The sequence below is a fragment of the Tetrao urogallus genome (genome assembly GCF_951394365.1).
Source record: "Tetrao urogallus genome assembly, chromosome: 18".
In the NCBI taxonomy this organism is placed as follows: Eukaryota; Metazoa; Chordata; class Aves; order Galliformes; family Phasianidae; genus Tetrao; species Tetrao urogallus.
In genome coordinates, this window is record NC_136831.1 from 9,553,191 (window position 1) to 9,577,844 (window position 24,654).

Consider the following 24,654-nt stretch of genomic DNA (forward strand, 5'->3'; position numbering starts at 1 on the left):
CCTATGGCAACCATCAGAAATAGCACCACGTATATATAAAGCAGCACACACTCCACAATGCACTCCCTTTGCTGATAGCGACTGCAGATCCTTCACAGCACTGAAGCAGCTCTCTTGCCTTATCACAAATCCCTGAGCAGTGGGAATTAGTTGTTTGTACAAAGCCTCCTCCTCTTATGAGATGCTCTCAGAAAATAGTCACTGATTTTACAGCAAGTGTGAAAGCTGGGCTTGGCAGCCCAGAGATGACCCCAGTACTTTAATTACACTGCATCATGGTATAGTATATGAAAGGATGGGGGGGGAGGTCACTGCTCCCTGGCCATGATAGCTCCCAGTGGTGGCATGAGGTTTAATCACACGAGGTCACAGAGTCATAAGGATTGGAATGGACTTCTGGAGACCCTCTCGTCTACATCCCCCTCCTAAAGGTTCTCTACAGCACAGGTCACACAGGAAAGTATCCAGGCGGGTTTAAATATCTCCAGAGATGGAGAATCCACCACCTCCGTTACAGTGCCCTGTCCCCTCAGACAGGACCTCCCCAGGGCAGAGCAGAGGGGATGGATCACCTCCTTTGCCATGCTGGCCATGCTCTTGGTAACCATTGGCCGCCTTGGCCACCAGAGCACACTGCTGGTTCACAGTCACCCTGTTGGCCACCAGGGCACTTCGGTTCTTCTCCACAGAGCTCCTTCCCAGCAGGTCAGTCCCCAGTCAGCACTGATGCACACGGCTGTTCCTCCCCAGTTGCAGAACTCCACACTCGCCCTTGGTTCCTCTCTGCCCACTGCTGCATACTCACAGGAAGTGAGGCTCCATCCTCCTTCAGCCAGCAATCATGGGAATGCTGCTACTGAACTTGGAGAACAAACTGGATAAATACAGACCTTCCACTTCCAAACTGCTGCCAACATCTGCTCACAGGACTGTAGCTCAACATGGAGAGGGGCCATATCAGAGCACAAGAAGCAGCTTCTGTCACCAGAGAGATGCTGGTGTTCAACCAGCTGAGTAATTACAGCAGCCTATGTGAAGTCTCTGGACTTCAGTACCTACAGCCTGAGTCTTTTCAAGCCCCAATTGCACGGATAATGCTTGACAGGGAAGAGCACACTTGATTCCTGCAGTTGGCGCTGCCTTAGCCCTGCCTGCATCCCTTACTGTCCAGGGAATCCCTCCGCACACAGCCCCTAGGAGGACAGCAGCACATAACAGTGAGTCCAATGACTTCATTGTCCGTTAGCCTCACCTCTGAACACGCCATCCATGGTGTCAGTGCACAGCCCTGTGATGCTCCCCGTCACCTCAACTGGGCTGGGCAAGCTTTATATCTCTCCTCATCAGCTTAGCCACTAAGAAGTGATGAACATGAGAGCACTGCTCAGCCTTTTGCTGCACTGGAAACTTTACATCGCTTCCCCCTTTTTGCTTGTGGTGACAGACACAGAGTCACAGACTCACAGAAGGGTTTGGGTTGAAAGGGACTTGAAAGCACACCCAGCTTCAATCCTCTGCCACAGGCTTGTTGCCCCCCACCAGCTCAGGCTGCCAAGGGCCCATCCATGTCCTCAAGTACCTCCAGGGATGGGGGCACCCACAGATTTCAGGGCAGCAGTGCCAGGGCCTCACTGCCCTCTGTGTAAAGAATTTCTTTCTAACATTTAACCTAAATCTCCCCCCTTTTAATTTAAAACCATTCCCCCTTGTCATATCGCTATCAGACCATGTAAAAAGCTACTCTCCCTCTTGTTTATAAGATTACTTTAAGTATTGGAAGGCTTCAATGAGGTCTTCCCAGGACCTTCTCTTCCCCAGGCTGAACAAGCGCAGCTCTGTAAGCCCTCATCCACTGTGACCACAGCTCCAAATGGGGTCACGTACTCCTTTTCTGCTAGAAGTTGAGCAAAAACAGGCTGATCTATGATCCTCCTGCTGTACAAGGTACAGAGAAGGCTGATGCAAATGGCGGGAGGAGCAGAAGACAAAGTCCAAATGGGCTGGCCTGAAAATTTAGCAGCACTTCCAAGATGCCTGCGAGCATTGGACTGTTTTTAAAACAGTCTTACAACAGAGGTTTCCAGGGCAGTCTTATAACAACACCAAAGCTGCAGTATCTACATAAGCATTAAAGCCCAACAGAAACTTAATTCCACCCCAGATCAATACCTACATTACCTGCTGGTCTGTAAGTGGATCTGAAAGTGGAAAAACTTGTGGATGGCTTCTGTGACATGAGGTGGGAAGGAAAACACCTGTCTGATAGCCAATGCATTTCTCTAACAGAATGGAGAAAAACCCATGAACCAGAACTGAAAGTAGAATGGGTAATTCTCCTTTTATATACACCTAGAAATGAAAGATAATGTGGCTGGAGGAAAACTGGTTCCTTCTTTACTGAAGCAGAGGCTTAGTGTCAAATGCCTGTGTGTGCCTAGAATGGACAACACATCTCATAAAGGACAATATCTCTCATGCTTGCAGCTAAGTCTAGTGATGCACTGCACAGAAAAAGTCTCCACTGTGTCTATCATGCATTAAGAAGTGCTCTGCCAACATCTGACTCTCATACAGTTTTGTTCATTGTTACTTAGTTTAGTGAATCTGACTCACATGAATCTGACTCAGTGAAGCAATACCTATGAAAATGGAAAGATGCTCAAGAATTACATTAACTTGATTGCAAAGAGAGGGAAATGACATTTTAGCTAATGGATGAAGACTACAATTAAATTGGGAATGTCTAATGTCTGAATTCTTCTCTGCATCAGTTCATCCAGATCTGCAGTTATAAACATGTAAACAAATTTCATTGTTTCTTTGCCAGTAGGTTGAGAAATATCACTTGGTGACTGCAATGACCTCTGCCCTGGGAAAAAGCTTCAGAGCAGGGCTAGAGAAGGAAACCCAGCCGACACAGCTCATGCTTGTATGTACTTAGGGCTCTCTGATGTGCAAAGTTATTTTCTCCCTAGGTACACGAGATTGCATGCATCAGAGACCTGACCTTCACATCTCCTATCACTTTTCCTTGTTTCTGAGCACTGAGTCCAGAAGAGAACCTCCCCTCCTCAGCTCCTCCATCAACCAGATTGAGGATACTGCCACCAATGCACTTCACAAACCTCCTCAATTCAGTGCCCTGCTGCATTGTCCCTCCAGCACTTACAGGGTGGCTGAAACTCCCCATGAGAAGAGAGAGGTTCCAGTGCCAGCGAGGCTTCCTGACCTGTCTGAATAAGGCTTCACCCACTTCCACCTTCCACAGCAGTCTTCAGCAGAAACCCACCATGGCCTCACCCAGACTGCTCTGCCAGACGACCTCCTAACCTCTCAGCTGACTCTTCAACCATCCACAGGCATTCCTGCTGCTCTCCATGCATGGCAGCACTCAGTGAGCCATCCCAGCACATCTATGGGATCTGGACCAGATGGCAGCCCTATGGCAGCACGTGGATCTGTAAGTTCTCCTGTTTGTTCTCCTTGCTGTGTGCAAGATGCTGGAGCTCAGTGCAGCTGGATGTGACCTCTACCAAGGCAACTAGGAAGGTGCAAGGCTTTCCTCATGGATACCTTAGAAAGGAGATATTTTTCCCCCAGGTTTCATCTGTCAAAACATTTACAGACTCAGTTGGCTATCTGAGCTTCCCAATTTGTGCCTACAGAGAACAGAAGATACATCCTTAGGACTGGCCTGCAAGGCAGGTGCCCACAGCTATTGACAAGTATGCTGCCTACAACAGGCTCACCACACAAAGCAGTTTGCCCCAGGTCTGCATGCTTTGCCAGGACTTCCCACCCTGCTTTCATGCAGTCACAGCAGCACGTGCTGTGATGTTAGCTGCCTACAGAATCAGAACAGCAGGGAAGAGAGGAAATAATACAACATACAACATCCATACCAAGACCCCACCAGAACAGTTCAGCTTTATCACCACACCCATGGGGACACTGTGCTGAACCTTCAGACAGTGGCCTCACCTTCCACTCCCAGTTCATACCTGCTGCTTTCACAGCAGGGATTTCTCCTGTCCAAAGTTCTTTTTCCCTTTGCTCTTAGTCCTGAGCACGTGATTTTGCACTATTCTACTAAATTTCACCCTATTTCAATTACTGTAGTCCTACAGCCTGTTCCAGTCACCTTGTATCACATTTCAATCTTCTTCTGTATGGACTACACTTCTGGTAATCAAGCATCAATGCAAAGCCATCAACACACGGTCATTTCTTTGAGCCTATGCAATGTTTTAAGTGAGATCAGTCCCTTGGCTGTTCTTTAGCAGTCCTGCTAGCAACATTCAACTTCTACAGCATCCCTAATGAATCCCTGTGTGGCACCTGCAGCCTTACTAAGCTCACATCTTTATTTCAGTGAAGCTCAGGGTTGGAAGGGACCTCTGGAGTCATCTGGTCCAACCTCCCTGGCTCAAGGAGGGCCACCAAATTTATCTTCTCTATAACGTCAGTAATCTTCATAGTGCAAACCACCCGACAGACCTCATCCACCTTTACAAATTCCTACTACAATTGATGCTTCTACTTGTGTTTCTCATTTCGTCCTTCAAAGTTTGTTCTGAAACTCTGCATAACGTTTAGACTAATTAGTGTGCTCCAATAATTCCTCTCTGTTTTGGAAGATGTGCTAAATAAGCCGTTATTTTCTAGTCAGATGGCATCCTCTGATTTGACAGATTCATCACAAAAGCTTGCAATGGACTCGCAGTTTCTTCTATCAGTGTTTTAATATTCAGACGCATAGATTATCCAGCTCTCTGAGTCGAGCACATTATTCTCTTTGATCTGATTTTCTTCCTACTTTTAATAAATCTTGTTTTCCAGAAAAGTACATTTGCGTGGGTTTTCAACAACCAGCCCTCAAGGACATCAAATCTTCCAACCCTGGGAGTGAGCCCTCACCAAACTCCCACAGCCAAAGCATTCCAGGCAGGGACCAGAGGATGACAGCAAGTGACCCGGGGAGATGCTGTCAGAGGAATTCTTGCGTTCACCTCCAGGCTGTGAAGAGCTTTCCATCCTCGGTCAGATCTCACCATTCCCTTCATGTGACACACCGTGAGCGTCTTGAGCTGGTATCCATCATCCAAATGTTTGTACCCAACTCCATCCCCTATCTTGAAAAGCAAGACAGAACAGGGTTTCCTCTTGATCAGAGCTAAAGGAAGAAGCATTTGGAAACCTGGAAAAGAAACCTGCTTTCTGATGAGATGTCCTGTGAGAGGATCGCATCCTTGTGACATGACAGAACCTTATTTCTCCCAATGTTATCAGTGAGAATCCAGAAACTATCGACAATTTCTTCTACCCTGAGAACAACATCAAGGTGTTGCTGGTGAGGAGACACTAACAAATGCATTTATTCACACCTACATTGTTTTCTTGATGTTTGTAATGGATTTTCAGCACTCCAAAGCACCTGGACTGCATGCTCGATAAAACCTGCTTTAAAAGTACTTTATTTGTAGTTGTCTCAGTTTCTTTCTCATGGAAATGAAGACCATTTGAACTGCTGGTAACAGCCTTTAGTGACCTGCCCAGGAACCAAAAATGTTCAGGTGCTGCCTGCTGGGGTCACTCAGCTCTGCTCTGACCCTAAGCCCCCCTCCCACTAATTTGGAAGCCTCTCAGCTAGGGCACTTTGTCCCTAAATCTTCTTCTGACTGCCATAGTGTAATTACAAACAGCACTTGCCCAAATGGCAACTCCAGAATTCTCCTGGCACCAAAAAAGAGTCTTGAGAAAAGCATGACTTGGTGCAAAAATCTAAAAGAATATGAAAAATCTAAGACTTTCCTCAGTTTTTCAGGTGTAGTTTCATTGACAGACCGCTTCCCACCAGGCCCTACGACTGCTGCAAACTGCATGTGACAGTCAACAGGGGAAGCTCAGTGCCACATGGAATGGAGGTGCATCCATCTCGGAAAAGCATGAGACTGAAATTCTGTGCCTTTACCACGGCCAGAAAAATCTGTTTTAAACCCCTCCAAATTCATCATCCAGGAGATTCAGAGGCTGAGCCTGATATTAAATGGATTTCAGAGGAGCACAAAGATTTTCCTTGATTCTGCAGTGCTAACAGATGATTCAGAAAAGAGCAGCAGCTGGGCCAGTACTGAGGTTCTTCTCTGTGGCTCTCACTTAACATTTCCCTCTTCAGCAGCCTCACGTTTGCCATAGATAGGCTCCTACTCTGCAGCTGGACCCTCTGTCTGTTTAGAGAATAGTGATGCCCATGGATTCCATTCTCTCATCAGCTGTGACACTGCAAGGCAGTGCTGTGCTGGTGGCAGGGGCAGGAAGCACTGCTGGCTTGGCTGTGACACATGGGTATGTCTCTTTCCATGAGAATGAAGGGACAAATGCTCTCTCTTGTTCTGCCCTGTAAAATGATTCACTCATGAAAACCTCCATTTTCAGCTGAAACACTTTCAGGTTCCCCAGAGAGTCATTTGCTGCTTTTCTTAATTTGCCTCCTGCAGTGCTGGCTGCCATCCAGCAGGCAATGTTGGCTGGTCATTACAGCTGGGGAGGAATTGGCCCCAGGTCAGCAGCCCTTCAAGGCACAAGAATAGCAATGCTGTGGCTGTAGTACAGTAGGGAGTTCCCAACTGTTTCAATATCCCATAGCAACTGACTTCCACAAAGCCAACTGCCTGACTCTTTACTGCTTGTAGTACTTGACTTCTGGTTCCAATCAAACTATATGTGTAAAAGCCATTTAGGTGATCCCATCAAGTGTTTGTCTTGGAGCGTGTATATGGGTTGATACGAGTCAGCAAATTCAATGGTTGTAAAGGGAAGCTCAACTCCATGCCACCTGAAGAGCTGTTCAGTGGATGATGAAGTACAGAAGTGAAGCTAACAGCTGCTTTTGCCCTGCTCAAAAGCAAACGGGAAGCCTGCACGTAGCTGTCCTGTGGATGGATGGCACACAGGCTCCAAACAGTGAGTTTGATTTACCCTGATTGCCTGGAGATCTGCTCTGTCTTCTCTCTTACTGTAATAGCAATGATCCAAAATGCTCGGATGTTTTTGCATATTGAGTTGTCTGTGTCATTCCAGGTGCTGTGTAAGTGAACTGCAGACACTCCTGAAGCAGTATGCGTGGCACCTGTCACCAGAAGCCTCACAGGAAAGATCTTGTCAAACCAACTGCCATATGGCAAGTATTTGCAAGTATTCCCCATGACCACCTGTGACTGAAATGACAGGAGCATCCTTTGTGGGACTGTCGCTCACTGATTCCTGCTGTGATGAGTTTAGATACTGATTCACCAGCACCTGGAGTAGTCAGCATTTCAGTCCTGAAAAAACGTTCAATCTTGCAAACAACTTTGTCCAGAGAATGAACTGCTTTCAGATGCATTTCTGTTGACCATAAAAGAACAGAGTATGAGCTGCTCAAGTTAGGGGACAGCCATGTAGCACCTCTTTCTCATTATACATGAAGATCCAGCCCTTGGAAAGAGATGGGCACAATCTGGAGCTGAGCAGCTCAGCCCTTCTGATGGGCAGCTAAGCTCTCTTGCTCTGTTGTCCTTCCACATGTCTGATCAGGACCTCAAAAGCAGAACCTGGAGGGGAATGGCACAGCCAGCCTCAAGCACCTGCTGGATGTTCCCAAGCCTGTCCTGATGCAAACCACCCCTCAGCACCATCTGCTCACAGGCTCTGCTTGGATTGCTCAGGAGGTCAATGACTGCAGGGACAGGAAGAAAGGGCTCTGACTTCTGCTCAGCATCAGTCTTGTCTGTGTTGCTTTCTTCTAAACCAATCACAACACAGAACTAAAACATTTATGTGCACAGTTTCATCAGTTTTGTGCTGACAGCAGAGAAAATCCCAGGTGGCCGATGCCCCCAACAAGACCCAGCACTGGTGTGTGGCAGCCTGCCCTCACAGCCACTGCTGGCACCCCTCAGTTTCTGCCATGCATCAAAATCTGCCAGCAGCCATGAGCTGAACTCCTCTACAAGCCCCAGGGCAACCTGCCACCTCTGTACCACTGCAGATCCCATGCAGCAGCTACTCCCCATTATGGGAAAGAAAACCAAAAACTTCACTCTGCAATACTGAATGGAAGATATCTCATAAGTTTGCTTATTTTTTTCACCGTCTTAAAAGCGGATGCCAGCATTACAGCTGCCTTTATTAAAAGCTCCTGACAAGCTCAGAATTGTCTACCTTGGAGGTAGCTTGCAGCAAGAGCATGAAGGAAGATCAAAATATCAATGGCATTTCATTTAAATCCAGAATGAAGCCCGTAGGCTCAGAGCAGGACACCAAGCATTGTCTGAGCCTAATCCTTACACAAACAATTCAGTGATAATAAATGTTTATAAAATCCACGTCGAGGAAAACAGAGGGATTCCCAAGAACTGAGATGAGAGCTGCATATTAGCAAACCAAAGCACTCACAGAATAAGTGACTCAAGAGAGCACTTGAAGACAGTGCTCCCCTCACGCCTTGTAAGACTTGGCATCGTTTGATGAGAGCTGTAAGCATTTACCTGTTTTGGGATGCATAAAGGCATCAGCTCCACTGATAGCCTCTGCCTTTCGTACGGTGGAGCATGCCTTCTCTTTGCTCATTTAAATACACAGCAAGTTTGGAGTGGTGGAAAGTAAGCAACTCTAACAGCTCTCAAGAACACTGCTCCTTTACATATTTATGGAGCAAACAGAAGCACAGGCAAATGTAGCACCATCTCCTTTGCCAGCTCTCCTTACAACTGCACATCCTGCAGAGGGCTCACAGAGCAACAGAACCAAGATGACAAAGACTGATAAAAAGCAAAAGATAACAGCAAGAAACAAGCAGAAACCAGTGATTTGAAAACACAGGTAATGCCTTGTTCCATCTGACAAGAGAACCGATAACTGTGTTAACTCAGTCAGCACACTGGCAGAGCGACCAGCCTGCTTCCAGATAGACAGCAGTACCTGCAGGATCACCCAGTGCCCCTCTGCTGCAGCCACGTCCAGAGCTTGCTCAGCAACCACCTCCTGGCCTTGTCCCAGGGACACATTGTGGAAATTCCTGTTGTTAAATGTGTAACCGAGTTTTCTCCCTAAAAGAAAAAGAAAAGAGCGGTGTTCAATGCTTTCTAATTGGAACAGCAGTAGCCACGCTGAGTTCAGACTCATCAAAAACCTCACAGAAGAGCCATCACACTTCTCACAAGAGTTATCTTGTCTCTCTCCCTGCCAAAGCACTGAAAACAGCACTGGCTTCCTCCAAACTACTTTTAATTACACAGTGAAATCAACACAAAGGTAAAGTGCCTCTTGTTTAAAGAACATTATTCCCCTGTAACCTTGTGCAAAAACATATTTTACAGCTGTAGGAAATTAAAATCATTTCCTGCTGATTAAATAAACTTTGAACAAGATATTGTTCAGTGGGGAAATGTGCCATGTGAACGTGTGCTCAAACCAGCAGCGAGGGCAGGAGCCCTTTTGGTTGTGAGCAGGCAGCAGAAAGGGAATGGGTGGCCAGGGCTTCCAGGCAAGTTTTAGAATAAAACAAGGAAAAGATTTGTCTAGCAAGCCTGATCTCTTGGTACAAGACTGGAAACAGATGGCAATACATAAAACAAACATCCGATCCTTTCCAGTTGTTCACACTTTCCACTTAGCCTTACTAGATAAAAAACCCTGGGACACCGTTTTGCCCATCTTTGAGAACTTCCAGTTTTCCTTCTCACTACGTCTGGCTGCCAACCAACTCTGAGAGCTGCTGATCTGCTCTGCACGGAACAGCGCTGCCTTCAGGACCCATCCTCCCAAGGAGGGATGAGGCAAGTTCACAGAAGGCAGCATGATCACCCCAGCCAGGTGATGCCAGGCTTCCTCCTGCAGGAGGGAGAGCAGGGAGTGGGGCAGGCAGCTGTCCTCACAGGAACACTGGGTGGGGAAAACACTGAATAATGAGTCTGGACAAATCCCAGCAAGGCAGGCCTAAGGGCAGTGCAGCTGCACCAAAGCAAGGGTTTCATTGTGCCAGATTTCTCTCATTTTTATTTGCTGTAACTCTTCTGGCTGACTAACACAGGTGCTCAGCTACACACAAATATATCTTACCATTCTGATCAAATAATTCACAGCTGGAATTTAATGCTCCATCACACATAACAGAAAGTGACAGTGAGAGACAGGGGCATCGGTGTGCTCCAGTGGGAAGCCAGGCACAAGGCAGGGCCTTCCCCACTGAGTCCCCTTCAATTCACAAGCAGTGAGACCTGACACAGGGGCAGAAAGAGAACGAAACAGAGCTCAAAGCCCAAAACTGCCCTGTGGCCCAGCAGCACTGCTACTCATGTAGAACTTGAATGGTGAGGTGCTGGAACAGCTGCCCAGACAGGTTGGGGATGCCCCGTCCATCCCTGGAGGTGTTCAAGGCCAGGTTGGATGGGGCCCTAGGCAGCCTGGGCTGGTATTAAATGTGGAGGTTGGTGGCAGCCTGCATGTGGCAGGGAGTTGGAGCTTGATGATCCTTGAGGTCCCTTCCAACCCAAGTCATTTTATGATTCTATGACTGCCTAGATTGGCACTGACTTGAACATTATTTGGGATGACCCAAAGGTGCACCATGGAGAGGAAAACCTGCAGCTCAGGCAGGCAGTGCTCAGATACCACACACCCTCACGATGCCTCAGATCGGTGCTGCTGGTTTCTCTGCTGGGGCTGTCAGCCCTGCTGAGCATTAGCCTGGAGATCTGCCCACAATAAACTGGCCTGCAGTTCTACTGTGCTAGTCTGATACGAAACTCAGTTTAGACAACACTCCGAACTGCTGGCAACATTGCAACATTGCTTGTCCATGAGCAATGGTTTTGGAGATGTGGGTAGTGCATGGCTGGAGAGGGAGAAAGGACACCTGAGAAGCACAACAGCAATGTGCACCCACCCTGAGGCAGTGCCCAAAAGCAACCTCAGCTCCAGCGGGACAGAGCTGCTCCGCTGTACAGTCTCAAAACAAGTGCCTGCAATGACTTTGACTTGGCAGCAGTGCGGTGTGAAGCTGTCCCCATTTCCAGATGCTCAGGCTGAAAACAGAAATGCTTCTGAAGTGAAGCTGAGACCTGGAGCCAAGTTCTGCACATCAGCAGCTTCACAGTGCAGCACTGGGCTGCATCACAGCCATCGCTGGGCTCTCAAATTGCAAAACCTCCAAGGTGCACCTGGGCTCTGAGTGTGGCAGCACATCGCCAGAGCTTCCACACTGAAAACAGCTCAAGAAGGATGGGATTAAAAACCAGACACTCTGGCTCTAACCAGCAGGATGCTACAGGGAGCTGCTGCTTATTTTTAGCTACCTGGCAGTGTACTGGATATCTATGACGTAAATCATAGGTTGTGTACAAAACCGGCTCAGAAATCGTTGCAGTGTGAACCACACTGGGAATCTCAGCATTGCAAGAAAGAGACAAGTTTAATTTAAACTTTAGATGAACATCCAAAAGCCTTGAAGGAAGAAAACGAAAACAAAAAAAAGACCAAAAAACAATGAGAAACAAATCACATCCTCTCACAATTATCTATTTTTACTGGATTACTCAATTATCTACAAACAGATGAGGAAAAAAAACATCACGCCAAGATACTTATGCAGAAGATACAAAACAGTTCTGTGATATCAGCCATGATTCATTTACCTTGTTTCTCCACATCCTTCAGTGGGTCAACACCTGGGGACAGGATAAAAAACATTGGGGTTGCAGGTCCCGATTCCTCGAAGGAAGCTGCAAAATCCAGGGGTCTCCCAGCCACGTATTTACTGCCGAGCTTCTCTTCTACAAAATCTCTGTCAAAAAGAGAAAAGTTCTGCCAATCTACTACAGCTCAGGAAAGAAAGCTTCCCATGCAAATAATCAGCTAATTCATTTTGCTTTTGCTGATTCAAATAAATGAGAAACTCAAATAAATGAGGATAAAATCACTTTAGGAAGGGTCTGCAGCCCAGGCTCTGGGATCTATCTCTTGCTAAGCAATTTCTGGCACTTCCTACAGGTGTGAAATGGCCTGTGGTACAGAAACATCTGTGGTGAACAACCAAGTGAGAAGGACAAGCAGTGGGACCTTGCTGCTGCAAGCACGGGTTTGGTAATTACACAGATAGGAGAGAAGAAATAGTTAAACCAATGCACAGAAAAACCACAGCATGCTTTTAATCCAGTTTGAGAGGAAGCAGCATTCCTTTAGATTTAGCACCAAAAGCCACAAAAAGTCCGGACGATTTAGAAAATTGCTTTGTTCTGGGAAGATAAAAGGGAAGAGCTCTAAGAATATCCTGTGCGTGTTGCTGAGTCTCTGCATGAGAGTCACAAGGAAAAATAGAACGGAGCGAACAGGAGCTGCCTGAACAGGGAGCAGAGTATGGAGAATGGCCAGGCTGAATTTCCCTGGGGTGAGCTTACCAAAAATCACTGCTTTATACAAAGATGGTACAGTGAGCATTGATTCAAATGCAGGAGCGTTACATTCAAAGCCCAGGAACAAGCAGTTGCTTTTCTAGCAGAGATGCATGACTCAGCCTTTTGAAAACTCGGTACCAGGGGAACAAAACATCAACCAGTTTTCAACTTGGGGATAATACCAGAATAAGGCAGCCAAATTCTTTCTAAGAGAGCTGAGAGCCTTCAAGGACGAGTGAAAGGCAACTGGAATAGAAATGCCTAAGGGGATTGCAAAAGGAAGAAATTCCAATTTGTTTGGAGCCTCTTCAAAGTAGATTTTTCTGGCTTGGGTCAAGATTTGCTGAAGAGCTGACGGAGACGTTCAGTGTACAACATCTAAGAAAATCCGTGAGATACAAGGTCATAACATTCTACATGAAATAATGCTTTGGAGATTGAGAAGTACAATGAACGTGTCCTGAGGACTCCGAAATGAGTCACAGTGCAGGAAAGCAGAGGCTGCCCTCAGCGATGGGGATGGAGGCTGCTCTCAGTGCTTCATAGAGGCAGCCCACAAGATAAGCAGGAGCACTTGAATAACGGTGCCATCATTAAAGGCATTCTCTTCAGACGCGTTGAGTGGCTTGCAGCTTTTCTATGCTCGATGCAGTCCCCCCGTAAGTGAGGAGTCCATACATGTGCCATAACTGAGGCACAGCTTGTGCAAAGATCCCCAGGGATCTGCCATGAGAAGTGACAAAAAGTATACACAAAAAATCTGTACATGGGCATAGGGAGGATGACTCCAAAGAGCTTTCAAGACCATCTTTATAATTCTGGTAAGTGCAGTGTGGGACACAAAGGGTCTTTCACCTTTCTACACAGCAGCTAGAGGTTAGGTCAGGATATCTTAGGGAATCTAAAAAGCCCCTGGGCACCTTTGTTTCAGTTACTGAATTCCTCCGTGACCCCTTAAAGGCACTCAAGCACTTGCCAAGCACCTATTTCAGAAAGGCAGGAAGGTTTAAATAGCTTTAAACTGGAAGAGGGTTGATTTAGATTAGATATTAGGAATAATATCTGTGAGAGTAGTGAGACACTGGAACAGGTTGCCCAGAGAGGCTGTGGATGTCCCCTCCCTGGAAGCATTCGAGGCCAGGCTGATGGGGCTGTGAGCAACCCGGTCTAGAGGGAGGTGTCCCTGCCTACAGCAGTAGGGTTGGAACTACATGATCTTACAAGTCCCTTCCAACCCAAACCATTCTATGATTCTGTAGTCATGGCAGTACTTACAGTGAGTTCACTGATGATCAATTAGGTATTTAGCACAGCAAGAAGAGATCAGCAAGTTGAAAACTGCAAGACAACTTGTGGCATCCAGTAGTGTTGCAGAATAAACTATCAAAAAGTCAATTAATTTGATCAGATGCAATGATCAGCACTTCTGGCTGAACCAGGGTTGCCAAAACTGAAGTACTTAGGCAGGAGATGCAACTCCTTAGTGCTCTGCTGGAAGAATCTCCACTCTTTCAACAGTAACAGACTCAACATGGTTTTGAAGACGCGTGGAAGAAAGGGATACCAGGGGACTGTTGCCCAACTGTGTCGTTGTTATTGGGGATGCTACTGCATCCAGTTCAAAGACATTTTCTTTCTGTCAGAGTACCAGGTTTTACTGACAGAAGGACAGATGAACAGATGTGGGTGTTTTTCAGAGAGGTGAATCTCTTAGGAACACCAACTATCTTCTCTAATGGATCAACACCTCTTCAAGCCAGGCTGCTGGCTGAAGAAAGGTCTGAGGAGTATGATACTTTCATGGAGGAAAAAGGAAGTCAAAGGCATTTTGGCTGGCATTGTAACCACTAAGAATTATCCGTTTGGTTTGGGGGAGGTTTGTTTCCCTAAACAACCTGGGTAACGTAATCTGGAGGGTGACAACCAGTCCACAGCAGGAGCATGAAAGGACTTTTCCAACCCAAGCCATTCCATGGTTCTCTGATACAAAAGCTCTATCTAGAATGTTTGGGACTACTTCATGACTGTGTTGAATTTCAAGAAGAATTTTAGTCACAAGCATCTACTGAGTCGTGGAGAAGGCACTGTAAAGAGTTGCTATTTGAAAAGGTTTATGTTGTAACCTATCTCTAGGTAAGAAACACCACCAAAAAATACATTTAAATGTTCTCATGCAGACAGAAAAGCTTGATGTGCCCAAGCCCTAAAAATATTCAGTCAAATTTTTGAGTTCAGATTCTCTTACCTTCTCACAAAAGAGAAGTATGAAAGGAATTGAAACTTTATGTTCCAGCTATTTTTGAGCTATACAAGTACCACCATTTTGACTGAAAGGAATGAATTAAACTTGCTTAAGTGAAGCAGGCACTTAAAAGCTCAGAAGGACAAGAGCGTGTTTTACTCAAGCTAAACAGCAAAAAGAAGAGCAATTCTTTAAGCTGAGAGAACATACAAAGGGTCCAGCCCCAAAACAGCAACTAATGAAAAAGAAGGTAGTTTAGAATGGTATAACAATGATAAATTTCATCATTTAATTGAATAAAATGCAGTAACATTGGCCATAGTGATACTTCACTCAAAATCTTGCCCATGTTTTTCTGTGCACCTTAAAGCACAAAGAAAAGCGTAGCTCATGGGCAGACAATTACACCTGCCAGATGGTGGAGCAATTTAAGCTATCTGAGAGGCAGTGGAGTAAGAGGCATTGCAGAAATGTCAGATGATAGACTACCAGCACAAGGAATGAAAAAACAAGTCCTAATGGAGTCAAAGACCTTTAGTTTCTCCTGGAACAGCCATATTAGCCATGGTGCCTTTGCATATCTTTATGAAGTTCAGACTTGCCTGGTTACCTTTAATACATAATTTACAACTACAACAATCACAACAAGTACCACATAAATTTTGAATTAAAAAAAAAAAAAAAACAACAACAACAACAAAAAACACACGAAGCACCTCCATAAAACTTCCCTTTACTTCAGTACTTTATTCCTGCACCTAAGGAACAATGGCCATAAGCAGTCTAGTAAACAATATTGACCTTAATGAATTCTAGAAGCTGTTTTGATTACAGAAAGACTCCGGTGAATATGTAAGACCTCTATGACAGTGCCTGTTTCTGACTTGGTATGTCTGCTCCCCACCTCGTGCTGGTAGTACTGCTTCCATCACCACTGGCCATGCTGGGGTTCGATTTCCTTAGGCAAGAAATTCCAACTGAATGAGAGGTGTTGACAGAGATAACTCATTCAGCAATGACCCCATTACAGAAAACCATTCTGTAAAACTTATACTCTATCATAAATGAAACCAAACATATTTCTGAATTACTCCTGTTCCCTAGAAAACACAGACGCCGTGTCGCCTGGTAAGCAAGAGAATGGACTGAGACAGGGAGAAGTGCCCTCACCGGACGGCGTAGCTCATGCGGTCGGGCCGGACGGCCCTCATGATGCACAGGCGCTGCAGAGCTGACTTGTTCTTCCATTCCTGGGGGAACTTCTCCTTTTCAGGACACTCAGATTCAACAAACTTCTTCCACCGTTTTGCCGAGCCCTCAATATCCCGATCCAGGTTTCTGAACTCCTCCATGGATGAGAGAGCCTGGAAAATTCAAGGAAGGTCTTCAGAACCATAGAATCATCAAGGTTGGAAAGATGTCTAAGATCATGTAGTCCAACCACTGGCCCACCCCCACCATGCACACATCCCTCTGTGCCACATCTCCACGTTCCTTGAAAACCTCCAGGGACAGTGACTCTACCACCTCCCTGGGCTGTGCCAATGCATTACTACTCTTTGTAAGAATAAGTTTTTCCTAATATTCAACCTGAACCTCCCCTGGCACAACTTAAAGCCATTACCTTTAGTCCTGTTGCAACAGAAGAACAATCCTATGTGCACTTGAGCTGTTTTTCTAATTTTACTGTCTGCTCATGTTTTGCTCCATTGGAAAGGTCATAGCTGGAACCTGTGAGCCACAGGCAGAACCTCACCAGGATCAGATCTTGTCTGTTTTCCTTTTCCCACCTCTGTTGTCAGCACACTGTCACATCAACAGGTACCAACCAGCCCGGGACATTTACAGGACCGCTTCAGGGTGAGAGGAGCAGTTTCATACCTGTGGAATGTACCCACTCTGAGGTTTTTTGCCACCTGCATTTTCTGAACTGGCTGCCCCAACAATGTCAGATCTGCCATCTCACATTACTGCAAGGACCTTCCCCATCCAGTGAAGCCATGGCTGCATCCACATCCCCTTTACAGCACAGTCACTGCGATATGGGAGTTTGGAAGTGACAACAGAGGAAAATTTGGCATCATCTGCAATGCAGCTTTCCATAGCCCAAAGTGAGAGGAAATCTGCACTCCTTGTTTCGAACCTGGATCCCAACCAACTTGGGTAGCAGGCACTCGCTACTATGAGCTATTCCAGAAACGAGTGATTTGGATGGGTACTGGAAATGTTGAGCTCACCTCTGGCAGGACAGCACACTCACCTCTGACAATCCTGTGAGCTGCAGGTCTGCAATGCCACCTTGCTGCTCCAACAAAGAAAACTGTGCAGCCAAAATCATAACTGATGGTAAATTCTGCTTTTGGGCTTTGGGCACTCACACAGTGAGAAACCACAGCACTGAGACTCCACCATCCACTCAAGGTGACCATAAATCTCTGCACATGCACTGCAACCCCAAGCAGTTGGGTACCTGCTTGGGTACCTGCTGCCTTGGTACTTGCATGTTCTATATAAACATGTACAGACTGCTGTGACAGTGTAATTCACAGTGTTTCACTTGCCAAATACTAACAAGGATTCACTCATTGGTGTTACAAGCCTGTAGCAGAACAGGTAGCTGTGGAACGTCCCAAAGTGATGTACAGATGGGCAGTGGAGGGAATCATTGGTAATTTCAATGAAAATGCATCTATTTTTTTAATGTTCCTGCCACGGCAACTATGAACAGTACACAGAAAATACAAGTGGTAGCAAAATGTATTGCGCAGCTTGTAAAGTTCCTGTGGATTTCAAGTGAAATTCTCACTGAAACAAACATCTTGAGGACATTTTGCATAATCTGAAGCTGTGAGCAGTTGAACATGAAGAGACAAGTGGAGTATAAGACAGCGAATGAGCCATTTTCTGTAGGAACAAGGACACGCTCGCAGCAGAGCAGAAGCTTGTTGATGGGCAAAGGTGTTTTGCACCATTAATGTTCCAGCTCACATCCCATATAGCTCCCCCACAAAAAGAAAGCACCAAGAAAGCGCCTTGAAAAATGTTGGTGTCACACCTTGTTGAGATCAGCTGAAAAAATACACGCTTACCAAAGGGCTTTGAAAGTCATGTAGATGTCCTGACAGCTGCTGAGATTGCTGTGGGCACAGGGCTGTTGCAAATGAGGTGGAAGGCACCGGAGGCCAGACTGTGCTGATGGAAGGAAAGCTGCACTTTCCCTTTCACTTCAAGGCTTCCCATGAAGAACCTTGGTCTTTCTAACTGACTGAATTTATTCAGAAGCCATGCTCCAGCAAAAGGGCTCCTTATAATGAATGAGTTCATGTTTCCAGCAGTGAGAACACCAGCAGATGATGGAAAGAAAGAGGTCACAAAGCTGTTGGCGGTGGGTGCCGCTGACACAGGATGTTTGCTGAACACAACACTTGTAGCATCACAGAAAAATGGTTGGAGAAACCGTCAGGAGGTGGTCAGTCCAACCTACACTTTTCCTCACAGGGCAAGTGCTCCAAGACCACAGCCAGAGCTACAGGAACACAGAGATGGTTTTATACATGCTCCTGCAATGAATCAAGCCTTGTCCCAAGTCACGATTTCATTAACAGCTCTACAAAGAAGAGAATGGATCATTTGCAATACCACTCAGCAGCCACAGGCTGGGCTGGCTCACCTCCATGCCCAAGGCATGCCAAGAACTGTGTGAAAAGCGTGAGCGAGGCAGGGACCCAACAGATGCTGCTGCCATGTGTGGATTAGCACTGATGTGGAGAAATCTCAGAGACAGAAGCCACAGCTCTAGCATCAGCACCACATCGCAACTGAAAGCACTGTGCAGAACACGAGAGACTGAAACCTGCAGCAACACAGCCTGCCCTGTATTTACTGCCTTGTTCTTGCAGCAGTAAATACATCTGATGCACCTCTCCTGGCTGAACACAATACGGTGCCAAATGCTGAATTCCATAGACTCATCAGCACAAGTGCTTGTGTAAAACGTTTTTAAGCTGTTGACTCTTGAAGTGAATTAAAGTAAAACTTCAGAACTTTGGCTACCGCTGCTTCGAGAAGGCTCTTGATGATGTTACCAAGAGACTCTGAAAAACTGCTTTCTTCTTTCAAATTGACAGACAGAATCAGAGATAATGGCTTCTCTCTCCCTGAACAACATGTTGCAGAATTAAGAGCGCTCTAATAGCAAGCATAAAGTCTGTATTATATGAACTAACACAGAAATTTTCATTAGTCAACAATTTAAATTGCATTTATTAGGACTGATGGTGTTAATAAGACACGTTACTATTTAAAAGCTGGAGCAGTGAAAGCAATCTCAATCAGTAACCCTTCTGTGAATATCAATTACCCTTCAATACTTCCTCTGTGATATTATTCAAGAATCTTAGACTGGTGATAATACAGCACAGTTTCCAAGCAGCAAGAGCAGAAGCAGGGGCATGAACTGGAACAACCAACCTGTACAGCAATGGCTATTTTTGTCAACACAGCAGAGAACAAACCTGTCAACCAGAGTCGTCATGGAAATTGAGAGAGACAAAAAGCATTAACCAAAATAAAACATGAGCAAGAGGACTGGAGGACTGCAGTTCCAGCCTTTGCAGCCCACGCTGTGTCTGTCCCCGATGGCTGGAAGCAGGAGGGCCTGGGGTTTCTATCTCCAAGTAAGACTTTGCCAGCAAAACAGGGCTCTTTGCACATGTCAAGGCACGGATCATTGTTTTCTCAAAGAGTGATTTTTCATCCACTGAATCACAGACAATTTGCTTTATCACTTCAGTTTTCTTTGACAGTTTCTCATCTAAGTCAGAACCAACTTTAAATTGGAGCTGAAATGTCAGCAGTTCTGTGAATCTCACAAGCTCGCAATGCAAAGCACTCTTTCCCCCTACAGCTGTAGGGAATGCAACATACATCAGCCATCATCTTGGAGAAGGACACCCTTCTGCCACTGCAGAACAGCTGCAGATGTTCCTACATGGGGACACTGACACACAGCCCTTTGGAGAGTCAACCTGGGGCCAGAAGGAAGAGGGAATTGCTGCCAAGAGCCCCGAGAGGGGGACGTGAGAATGCCCCGAGCTCCCAGGCAGAAGGGCACAGCGATGAGCAGTGATGTACTCAGCTCTCCTCTGCTTGCTGCCCCCGGGGCACAGGCTGAGCCCCCAGGGGAAAGAACGACTTCCAAGCTCTGGTGTCACTGCAACCTCATGCAATTTATCTTCTGGTGCCAGACACGCTGCAACGAGCTTTTGTAAATTTATTAGAGAAAACACACGCCCTTATCACAGAAGGCAGTTATTCTCAGGATGCCATGTGGTCAAAACTGGCCCCAAGTTCAGATGTTGCTTCATAACATTTTACTGAATCTAAATAAAAAGGAAGATTATCTCAATTTTTTTCTTGCACTGTCGCTAAGGGACAACAAAATGCGGTTTTGTGTTTTAAACTACTTCCATAATTTCAAATACCTTTCCCCCAGTGCCATCCAGCTCAAGAAGAGCTCTGAGGCAAGGGAAACCAAACCAGATTCCATTGCCATGCTGCACCCTAACACAAAGAATGTGGGAAGTAAAACAGTGCAAATAAACCCAGAGCTGCCACAGTGAGCATCCAACACCACTCACCCAGTTCCCCAGCAGTCAGAAGACTGGTTTCTAAAAAAGACACAATAAAATCACAATTAAAAAAAGGAAATTCTTTTTTTTCTTTTTTTTTTTTTTAAGCTATCCTTACTTTCTGAATCTTCAGTTTGTAACAGACTCATACTTCCAGTCTGAGCTCTGGATCTATCTTGCCTTACAAATGAGCCCTACAGTTAAAGAGCATTGAGGTTAGAAGGAACGCATCAAACATCACATGGCTCCCAGTCACAACTGCAGAACACTGGAAAGACATATTCAATATTCCCCCATTTTTAAGAGTCTGTGAGATGATTAATTCCTAATTATTAGCCACAAAATGAGCTCCGCAAAGTGAGCACAACATCCTTAATCTCTCTGTCCATGGGTGTGAACTTGCAGAGTGGCTGCATGAACATCAGACACTTGGAAATGGCCTCAGACGTTTTCCAAACACCTTCTAAAGGTGTTCTCACACTGCCCACCCACTTGGTAAGCTCTGCCCATGCCTGTTTATTGTAAATATTATTTGGGTGGGCCACATCTCCCAAGGAAACTAGCACCCTCATAGCTGGAGAAAGCTCCTGGGGAATGGCAAAGCCAAACCTGCATCCGGCTCACAGTGATAGATTGGGTCATTCAGGAAGGGGACACATAGGCAGATGAATTGTTCCATTTGAATACTACTGTTAACTAGGAGGATTCATGTAGGAAATGATGGATTATTTGCCATCTTTCTCCCACTAGGTTTTGGTTTGTATTATTCATTCACTGAAGGTGTTATTTTCTCCTTAGCTGCACTGCCTGAATTATTCAACTCGTGAGGACACCTCTATTGAAGGTAAAAATAAAGACATGATGGTTTTGACAAACTTCAATCACCCCTCAGCACAAAAATGTTTTTCTAATCTTCCTCATTTCTTTCAATAAAAGCTGACTGATGAGCTCACGTCACTGCAGCCAACCCCAGAAGCAGATGAGGATGCAGAGCTCCTTGGGGCCCTTGACCTGACCCAGCACAACTACTTCAGCAATGGAAGCCACCAACTGCTTATGCTGCGAGTCCTTTCCTGTCCTCCATCACAGACTGCCCAGATGTCTGGTGTGAGTCTTTCCTGCAGCTCTCTGACAGTTTTTGTTGTCTTCTATTGATTTCAACAACTGATGGCTTTTTCCCTTCAGAGGAGCCTTTTTGAAGACTGTCCTCTCAGCCTCTAGGCTCTCAGACCACCTCTCCGCTTCTCCTCAATTTCTCCTTGCAGCCATATCTCCACGACACTTCTCTCCTGTCTCCAGAAGCCACACATCCATCTGCAATACTCAAAGATCAAATCAGACTCCAGCAGAGAAATGGCCAATTCTGAGTGTGTCCCCACGGTCCTGTCAGACTGTATCCACCGGAGGACAGGAACTGGCAGTACTGTGGGTCACTGGAGCGTTCTGGTGCACTCGGTGGGGATAATCCACAGATCACAAGTGCCTTCACAAAAGGCAATTTCATGGGCTTCAATGCAGGTAGAGCGGCGGCGCTGCCAGCAGGGCTTCCAGAGACATCACAGCTTCACTGGACGCCTCGTCTGCACTCTTCACTGCCACCCAACACTGCCAAGCACAGCAAACACTTCTCAACTCCACCACGCCACAGAAACAAGGAGCTCCAGCAGGTCCTTTACAGCAGATGTGGAGGAGCTTATAAAGAGGAGCCAAACTCCAGCCATCTCCAAACGCACCCTGCTGCAGTACTGGGTGTCCATCCTGGGATGGCTGCTTGCACTCCCTTGTCGCAGGGCTCAGCCATCAGGTCTCTCCACAGTCACTCTAGGGCCCAAGTGCACCTGCTCCTGAGTGCACTGCAACTGATCTTTGATTCTATCTTTCAAGCACAGCGACACGACTCCAAAAGACCCATAATGACTAAGAAAAGAAATACTGGACGTTTGATCGAAAAAAGCTATATCTTCCATTTAAGGGAGAAAGAACTTTACATTCAAAATAACCAACTAACAGTAGGCTCTGTGGCACAGCAGGGAACACTGAACGTGAAGGACACTGCCCAAGATACATCCAGAAAAACCCAATTTCCAATCTGCAATCAAACTGACAAAGCACGCCTTTAAATATTTGATGCGATCCCAATCTCTGCTGCATCTCAGATAAACATTAGATTATTAGCCACCAGGTTAAAAAAATAAAGGAAAGGAAAGGTAGAATGATTTCAAGTGTTATTTCTGTGAGACTTCTCCAAAACTTGAGGGCTGGTGAGGACAGATTAATGTCCTTAGGAAACTTCCAGATGAGAGCAGATAAACGCACAGCGGAGTGTCATAATCAATGCTTCCTATCAAAGATGCTCTGAAAGGCTGTACATCTTAAGAACTGAGTTAATGGAAGAGATTTAATTAAGACTGATTCTCTGGCATAATAATAATAATAATAATAATAAACGTACGTAGGAAGCTGTGAGCCGCAAGTCTTTTATATCTGACCAGCCTGATCAAAGGACCTTGCTTATGTGCAAAGACCACAATATATGCAGCAGATTGTATCACAATGAATCTTTGACAAGAATGAAAAATCTCAGTGTCCTAGAAATACATAAAGGAAAAGTTGGAAGAGTTTTCTGTTATTTTGTCAAGAAAATCCAGTTTTCTTAAATATAAAATATATGATTTTGTATTTTATCTCGTAAACCACACGCACAGTCTCATCACCTGCACTCCGCAAAATTATCAACATGGAGTTAATATACTGCTTTGTCTGCTGCTGTTCTCCTCCTTGAAAGCCGAATGCAGTATTTAGAGCTCATTATTCAACATCACATTTATTAAACAATACCTTTTCAGTAGCGTTTTCATATCTACATAATGAAAATTCTTCCTCTTCAGAAAAAGATGAGGGAAATGATTGGGATGAAGAAGTAATCCGAGTTGGCCAGGTGTATCCTTGTTGTATATTAACTAGCTTCACTTATCCTACGGGACACATCTGCGTTTGGCAATGAAGAGGCGCTGCAGAAAATATCACAAAGGCAATCAGACTTGGGAAGCGTGCGCCTGTACAACGGAGATCCAGAGCTGCCTGAGGGAATGGGCTGCTGAGGTTGGAAGCCAGATGCACACAGGGTTAATCTGTGACCACGGTTCTGCAGGAAAACAAGGCTACGGGGTGATGTGGATGTGGCTCCCCAGGAAGGGAATGGCACGAAGGGAGTGGGAGCATGGGAGAATTTTGCAGCAGAGAACACTGCGGGGCACAGGGAAATCCATTCACCAACCTTGAGTTAGCCTCTGTAGCCTGAGACCCACCCCAATCATCTGAAAAGGGCTGGTTAACACTAAGACAGCCATGAAAGAAAGGACCACGGAGACACGCAGAATTCAATAATGCCATTTGTACATCCATGCTCAGAGCAAATGAACCATGAACCAGAACCATGGCATGACCTGTCTGACTGTCCCAGCCCTCCAGACAACTGCAGAGCAGAATAACACACAGACTGGGTGGTAGATTGGGCTGAAGGGACCTCGGGGCATCACTTCAGATAATCTTCACAGGTCACACCTTTATCTTCAGGTTGCCCAGAGTGACTGTATGGTCTCCTCCTTGAAGATTTCCAAAAGCTGCCTGGACACATCCATGGGCACCCTACCTTGGGTGCCTCTGCTGGAGCAGGAGTTGGACCAGGTAACCTCATAAGATCATACTACATTTGGGCTAGAAGGGACATTAAAGACCATCTAGATTCAACTTCCTGCCGTGGGCAGGGTGGCCAACCAATAAATCAGTCCCTAGATCAGGTTGCCAAGGTCCTGTTCATCCCAGCCTGGAACACCTCCAGGGATGGAGCACGAACAACTTCTCTGGGCAGCCTGTGTCAGGGCCTCACCATCCTCTGAGTGAAAAGTTTCCCCCTAACATCTAACCTAAATCTCTCCTCTTTTATTTAAAACTATTCCTTGTTGTCCTATCACTAAGAGAACGTGTAAAAAGTCCATCTCCCTCCTGATTATAAGCTCATTTTAAGTATTGGAAGATCACAATAAGGTCTCCAGAGGTCCTTTCCAAACTCAGTTTCTGTGATCTTATGGATCTTCAAGTAAAGGAAGGGAGAAGAAATGAGGACAAAGCTACAAAGGACCACTTCTACTTCTAAGTTCCATCTTGCAGTAGAAATATTAAAGTGGCCTCTTGTATGTGCTTGTGGCCTGTCGTCCCGTGCAGCTCAAGCAATAGCACTGTTGCACCTTTCGGTCCAAGGTGTGGCCGTACATTTATTGGCAAAGGTGACCAACAGTCACACACACAGACAGTACAGACAAGCCTGCATGTACTGAAGAAATCAGAA

The 24,654-nt window shown here is 45.8% G+C and overlaps 1 protein-coding gene across 1 annotated transcript in view; it reads right to left on the reverse strand.

The window, feature by feature from the left end:
* The window catches only part of DNAH9 (dynein axonemal heavy chain 9), a gene marked incomplete at both ends in the record, with an annotated part of 190,321 nt that overhangs the window by 26,380 nt on the left and 139,287 nt on the right, over positions 1 to 24,654 (reverse strand). The window contains 3 exons of the mRNA XM_079544232.1: positions 8,962 to 9,089; positions 11,676 to 11,824; positions 15,847 to 16,040. Of these exons, the coding sequence (XP_079400358.1) occupies positions 8,962 to 9,089; positions 11,676 to 11,824; positions 15,847 to 16,040 (471 nt within the window). The remainder of the gene's footprint in view (positions 1 to 8,961; positions 9,090 to 11,675; positions 11,825 to 15,846; positions 16,041 to 24,654) is intronic.